The sequence below is a fragment of the Scatophagus argus genome, chromosome 17 (genome assembly GCF_020382885.2).
Source record: "Scatophagus argus isolate fScaArg1 chromosome 17, fScaArg1.pri, whole genome shotgun sequence".
Lineage (NCBI taxonomy): Eukaryota > Metazoa > Chordata > Actinopteri > Scatophagidae > Scatophagus > Scatophagus argus.
The window spans coordinates 13,357,564-13,364,262 of record NC_058509.1 but is presented as its reverse complement, the minus strand read 5'-3'; the positions used below and the strand labels follow the sequence as shown (position 1 = coordinate 13,364,262).

Sequence of the window (6,699 nt, the reverse complement as noted above, 5' to 3'; positions counted from 1 at the left end):
AGCGAGGATGCAAAGTTAAAATACTTGCAGATATTTTTGCGCCACTGGTCAAGTAAGTTTTTGTTTCAGTGCATTTGTCACACATGGAAGTGGGTCTCTAATCACGGTTATCAAGGTTGAAGGTGTTTTTTTAAGGGTCTCCCCTGGAAAATTCATTTTTTATAAGAACCTAACCAGACTTATCCATAATTCAAAAACGTCTGACTGGGGACTGGGGGGCTGGCCATGGGCTGGACAGGACACCCCAGAGAGCCTAGTCACACCACCAGACTATGACAAAAACAAAACACTCTGTGACCGAGAGAAGACGGGCTTGTTGCCAGGGAAGACTCAAGACTCCAGTCCTGACTGAAAAGCAGCAGCCACCGACAGGCTTATGGAGGCTGGGACAGGCAGAGGTGGCTGAAAAAGCGTCAACATCATCACTTGTTAACTAAAAGTGAGAAATAGCTTTGAAATAAATGTCTCCCACAAATATGTTACCAGTGCTCAAAAAATGTGCACAGAAAAACTACAAGCTTAAATGATAACATACTTCAACTTTAATTTTTCAAAGAGAAACATTCAAACCATGTACATTACGAACACTTTAATAAACCAAACATAACAGTGCGGGGCCCGGACTCTCCAAACAAAACAAATTCAACACAATCTGATATCTGCGCACAGGAGAAGCCGGGGACAAAGCTCGGATAAAGCTACTCAGAACTGGGTAACGGGGGAAAAAAAATCTGTGATGTATACCATATACCAAATGTGCATCTCCAATCAAAGTTGCTCTTTAAGGGTATGAAGTTAGCAGAAAATAAATGAAGTGCCCTTACTGAAAAGAATACACATAATAAGAATCACTGCCCACTTTGTAAAACATTTAGTGAAAGATCACCTGCAATTGCATTAAAACCCAAAATGCTGAAACAACCAGTATAAAGTGAACCATGTACAGTGAATGTTAAGAAGAAACAGAGAGCCTTGGTGTCAATCACGTCCTTCATTTGCAAATTGGATTGAAACTGCCTTCCACTTTTTTCTTCCAAATATAAGTTGATTGATGACTAACGGGGAAATAAATTGATGTCGTGATTGTCCTTGGGTGTGAACCCCTGGAGTCATTTGGGAAAACAATGTATGAAATGGGACAATGGATGAAAACAACACACAGACTATAGGTGTGCTTCAACATGCTGAGAAACTACTTGAAAAGTCTGGTGTTTGACCCAGATGAAAAATCAGTGACAGTGATGAGAAGCTACAGTGTGACAAAAGTGCCACTCGTTTACTGCCTCAATCGACACCCAATTAAACAGAATAGAGCACAAAATAAATGTGCTCTTGAAATAAAAGTACCCTTATACTGTGGTCGACAAGTTAATGAAATTTCTTAATCAGAGGAGCATTAGACCTGAACTGAAGCGAAAGAAGGATTCTACTCCAATGCCGACACAATCAGATCGCAAGACATTGTTATAATCTAAACCTACCTTTGTATGTACAGAGAGCCCTTGCAGAAGCTAAAAAAGTCAGAACCAAACAAACACTAAAAATAATTCCAAAATTAAATTATAAAAAATAAAATATAAATATACACAAAATGTGAGCTTAAAAGTCTTTTTTTGTTGTTGTTCAGGATAGTAAACAAAGGATAGAAAAAAAAAAGGGAATGTGAGCCTATAAATCAGTTTGTACAGTGAAGGTGCTCTGCTCGCCCTGTGTGATTTTTAATGTGATCTATGTGGATTAAAACCAACATGACCACATGATAGTGGTCACTACCAGTCACAGTCAAAATGACTGTGATCGTACAAGTTCGGTTAAAGTGGAGAGCTCCTGCAGTCTGGTGTTAAAAAGGGTCTCGAAAGTTGAGGGAAGGGAGGAAAGAGGAGGGCTTTCTGAAATCAGTGTAAGGAGATGGGTTGCTTCCAGCCGTCCGTAATTTCAAGATGTCATCCAATCTGCAATTTGACTCATTGTAGCCTTATCTATGGGAGCAGAGGACAGACAAGAACATTTAAGTCATCTATCATTTAAACAAACAATCAGGATGAGTCAATTCAAAAGCTGTGCTAGTCAGATACCAAATAAAGTCCTGGGGTCAAGGACTGACGCAAGAAAAATTTCTAAGCCTGAAAGGTTTACCATATATTATAATAAATAATATATGAACTTAAATCTCTGCCTGAACTTTAAACCCTGTGTTTTGTAACTATAAGATGAGAAGAAAGGGACCCTGAGGAGACAAAATAAATGGACTAATGCCGGGCACGACTGCAGAACATCATAGTTGAAGGAGGAGCAAAAAGATTGTGAAACAGCTGAGCAAGGAGCCGTAACCATATGCAATGCAGGGCCGCCATATGCAGGTTTTTCTTCCAACCAAACACTACACCATAAGCTCGTTGTACTGATTAACCTCATCCTCCTTGAGAAAAGATGTGCAAGCCTCTGGACTCATGGCCCTCCACGCTACACTGTTGCCTAATGTATCACAGGTAAGACAGCTCTCTGTTTGGAGTAGTATTTTACCTGGCAGGGGTCTCAGGAGCAGTGGACTACAGCACAGTCAGCATCGTCTGGACTCCACAGTCCACAAAGTTCTGGAAATAGGACATGACATGGCAGGAAGGTTTTTAAGAACAATCTTCAAGGGAATATACAGGTGCCATAAAAACAGGCTCCCAAAATGTTTTGCCACAAACTGCCAAGAACACAAAATCAAGTTTGTGCAATTAGGGATCATAAGAATTCACTGTTGAAATGCAGCTTATTCTTCAGCAGGTCACACTGGCCAGATACCACCATCTAGTGGCCCGAGTGAATATTGCAGTTTGTGGACAATATGTCGCTGCAAAACGATTGAAATAAAAATAAAAGTAAAGCTCTCACATGTACATACCACCTCTCTAAAATGTCATAAGACTAAATTAATAAACGCTGAATAAAAACATTCAACACTGAATGATTGATTGATTTTCAAAGTCTCCATCAATGTTTTTATCCCACTGGCCCTGTGAAGTTCTCAAATGGAAGTGATTTGTGTTTCTTTGAAACTTGAATGTGCCAATATCTACTCCTAGTCCCAGTAAATGCAGAGTCACCTGATTGACAGGCCGTGTCCTCTGGTCCATCATCCAGTGAGGTGGAGTGTACTGCATGTGGGGGGAGAGGGGTCAGCAGTCAAACAGAGGGCAAGAGACAAACCCAGATGCACTCCTAAAGGAGAGAGGGTGGGTGGATGGGGGGTGTGTGTGGAGTTTGTTGTGGGCAGGGAAAGGTGGATCTACGCCAGGCTGAACTCTTCATCTCACTCGCAAGAGCATATGTGCAGTGCCTCAGAGACCTTGCTTGGGATGCTGCTGACTAATTGCTGTGCATGCATGTGTTTGCTTGCATGTGTGTGTGCGTGTGTGGATGTACCTGGTAGGCATAGGTGTTCTGTGCATAGTTCATTGGCATCTGTGGGATCATCACCCCTCCAAAGTTGGAGTAGGAGTACGGCTGCAAAAAGAGCCAGAAGGTACACTTTAAATCACAGCACAAAGACTTATGTTTAAATAACAAACATTGCGAAGCAGATGTTAAAATACTTAAGCAAAAAAATCATGAAACAAACTAAAAGGCTACAGCAAAATGCAACTGTTTCTCATGTTAGTGTCACTGCAAGAATTGCACAATAACTTCTAATCGTTTTGACAGTTGTCTGAATGATTGACCAACTTGGATATGACTAGCAATCTCATTAATTATGCCATAGCTATATTTATTTTCTTCCTTTTTTTCTCTAATGTTTTCTGGTAAACTGGAAAGTAAGGTCTCCACCTCACATCGTGATGAGATTGACATGACATGAGATTCCTGATACTGTCTATGTGCACCTGATTGTATGGGTTGCCGCCATTGAAGATGGGTGCAGGTTGTGCCATACCACCTCCCACAGGTGGGCAGCAGGTGCAGTAAAAGTACTGAGTGGGGCTCATCCAAGGAGCTTGGCCAACCAGACGGGATGGCATGGACCCTAGATGAAGAAGAAAATGATACAAGGATATAACATATAAGCAGTACCAGCCAAACATTCAATGAAGTTCTTCTGAAGTGTGTCAGAATACATACGAGAGCTCCTTTCTTTCATGATGGCAGGGCCCAGCTTGAGTTTCCGACCATTAAAACTGATCTGTTGCTATGGCAGAAGATGTGAAAAGAGAAAATATTATGCTTGGAAATGAAAATAATAGAACAGAAGTTCCACAGACAGACATTCACTCACCTCAATGATTGCCTGAATATTGACATCTTCACTGAAGTACACAAACCCATACCTAGGAACACACAACCACGATACATAATATACAGGCTCAATAAGAAATATCCTATGCAAAATATGAGGAATAAAAATCAGAGCTCAAAACATGTTATAAAAGCTAATGAATATTGACAAAACTGATATGCAAATCAACGATTCCCCAGTTTACACCCACACATGTTCACAGAAGTTGGCTGAATACAGAGAGCCTACTTTATAAGGAAGCAAAAGAAAGTCACTCATGCTTCATGAATGTCTCACTAAACTGACTGCAGTACAATAATGCAAGTGTATTGTTGTTCATAACGAAAATTTGATGATCAGTAAAAAGATTTGTTTTTAATACTTAGCAAAATAGCAAAAAGAGTGAGGAAAGAAATGCACCCAGCACTGTAAAATTTATCACGAGTAAAACTCACCCTTTACAGATCCCTCCACGGTACGTGATAATTTTCACTTCCTTAACAGCCCCGTATCTGGCAAAGAACTCCCGTATTTCATTTTCATCCACCTGAAGGTTGAAATCATTTTAAGTGAAAAACTGTTTTTAGCTGCTATACTTGACCATCTTCGTTCTATCATGTTCTTCGATTGTTTTCAGATAAAGATATCGATAATTTAAAATATGTGGTGGACATTAGACAAGAATTATTGAACAATTTCATTATTATACTTTCATTGTCAAGGCAAGGTTTGCCTTATTTAAATAAAATAAACGGATTACATTAATAATGCAGGGAGCCTGGAAAGTTGTCTAGAAGCAAACTGTAGACTGTAGTGAATTCAATCAAGTGAACACATTTTTGTTCCTATAAAATGTCTGGCCAGCAAGCAGGCAGAACAACTATTGTACTCACAGATATACTTGACAATTTTCAGCTTCACACTGGAAACAGTAAATGAATCCCTTAAACAGTAGTTCTCCGTATTAATCATTAACATATCTGAAAACATTTTCTCTTTTTTTCTTTGTTCACATATTCTAATCTGTTCCATATACGGAACAGTAACAAAAGTAACAGCAATACACTTTAACCAGGTAGTGTAAATGAGATCTAAATAGGTACTAATCCTACCTTCATGTCAATACCGCCAACAAAGAGGGCGTTGGGGGTCAGTTTGCCCTCAGGTAGAATGTAGCCATTTGATAACTTCAGTGAAATCTGGTGGCTTCCCCTGGGCTTGTGGATATCCTTACAATCAAAAAATTGGAATAATTGAGTGGCATGATCGATGTCTGAAAAGAGCTTTCTTTAGGCCAGCACTTGAATGAACACGCAATGAAATAGCCAAATGCAATTGTCTACAATCTCCTGAGACTGAGCTAGAGCTGTGTGGCACTGCTTCCATGTCATACATGAGTCAATAAATCGAAATTCGAGTAAGATAACCAAAGTAAAAGCAAATTGGCGCTTTCTTGAAGGCAACGTCAGACACAAATGCTAAATTCGCGTTAGAATTACTATTGTTACTTTGCACCAGAGGTGTCAACATCTAAAAATCAAAAATTTCTAGTTTCTGATGAGGCAAAAGTTAACCTATCTAAATTTAACGTTGACTCCCAACATTATTGGCAAAAATTGACATAAATATGTCAATGATAGTTTACACCTTCAATGTTAATTGGTCGCACTTAAATTAACTTCAGCGAGCAAACCTTGAATCGTCCAACAGTGGAGTGCAGATGTAAGAATATAAGATCGACAAAAAGTAAGCGATGATAGGCTTAAGTTATTATTAATTTTTGTTGTTACCTAATTTAGATGCAGCTTAACTGTGTTTGCCCCAGCTAATGTTAGCTACCGGTAGCGAATGCGCCAAAGCTCGCTAATTAGCTAGCTAACAGTACAGTTCGAACAGTAAGCTAGTTGCTATCCTAGCATATTAATTAAATCAAGAAATGCCTTCAGTTACGCAAGACGAATGTATGGCTAGAACTGCAATAATTCACTGCTGTGCGCATAAAACTGTCACTGATACTTACCATATCTAAAATAATTAAAACTAATAACTTAGTCGCGTACACACTCAAAGTTAAGCCGCGAATTTTCTGCCCAACAACAGCTACCTCGCATCCAGCCAAAACCACGCCCAGTGCACATGACTAGTCTAACATCCTATCACAGCTCAGATGTTGTAGCTTAAATAAACTTCTAGCACAAAAACTGCAGTAAAAAAGTTAGTTGTCCTGTGTAATACCTGTAGAAATCCTTTGGGACTCCATCACTTTTGACAAATTTTCCTAACTTTTTAATCAAATCACAATCCTTCTTGTAACTGTTGTAAGGTTTACTGGTCTTGAAAAATGCACTTGAACCACCTTACAATAATTCATACTACTGTTGTTTCTGCACTTTCTTCTTCCTCTCATGCAGTGTAAACAGCGAATCTTCATTCTGTTA

At 39.3% G+C, this 6,699-nt stretch overlaps 1 protein-coding gene across 3 annotated transcripts; it reads right to left on the bottom strand.

Annotated features, from left to right (window-relative positions):
* Nucleotides 1–519: 519 nt before the first annotated feature.
* dazl (deleted in azoospermia-like) lies at nt 520–6,417 on the bottom strand. 3 transcript variants are annotated; one of them, XM_046416852.1, is made up of 10 exons: nt 6,282–6,417; nt 5,374–5,490; nt 4,717–4,808; nt 4,262–4,313; nt 4,108–4,174; nt 3,873–4,012; nt 3,415–3,495; nt 3,096–3,146; nt 2,524–2,594; nt 520–1,979 (listed from the first exon to the last, which is right to left on the bottom strand). In XM_046416852.1, the coding sequence occupies exons 1-9, from the start codon at nt 6,282–6,284 to the stop codon at nt 2,550–2,552; spliced, it is 648 nt and encodes a 215-aa protein (XP_046272808.1). In that variant the 5' UTR covers nt 6,285–6,417; the 3' UTR covers nt 520–1,979; nt 2,524–2,549. The 3 variants fall into 3 exon arrangements, with proteins under 3 accessions (XP_046272808.1, XP_046272810.1, XP_046272809.1); XM_046416854.1 differs by lacking the exon at nt 6,282–6,417 and adding an exon at nt 6,052–6,074; XM_046416853.1 differs by lacking the exon at nt 3,096–3,146.
* Nucleotides 6,418–6,699: the final 282 nt, after the last annotated feature.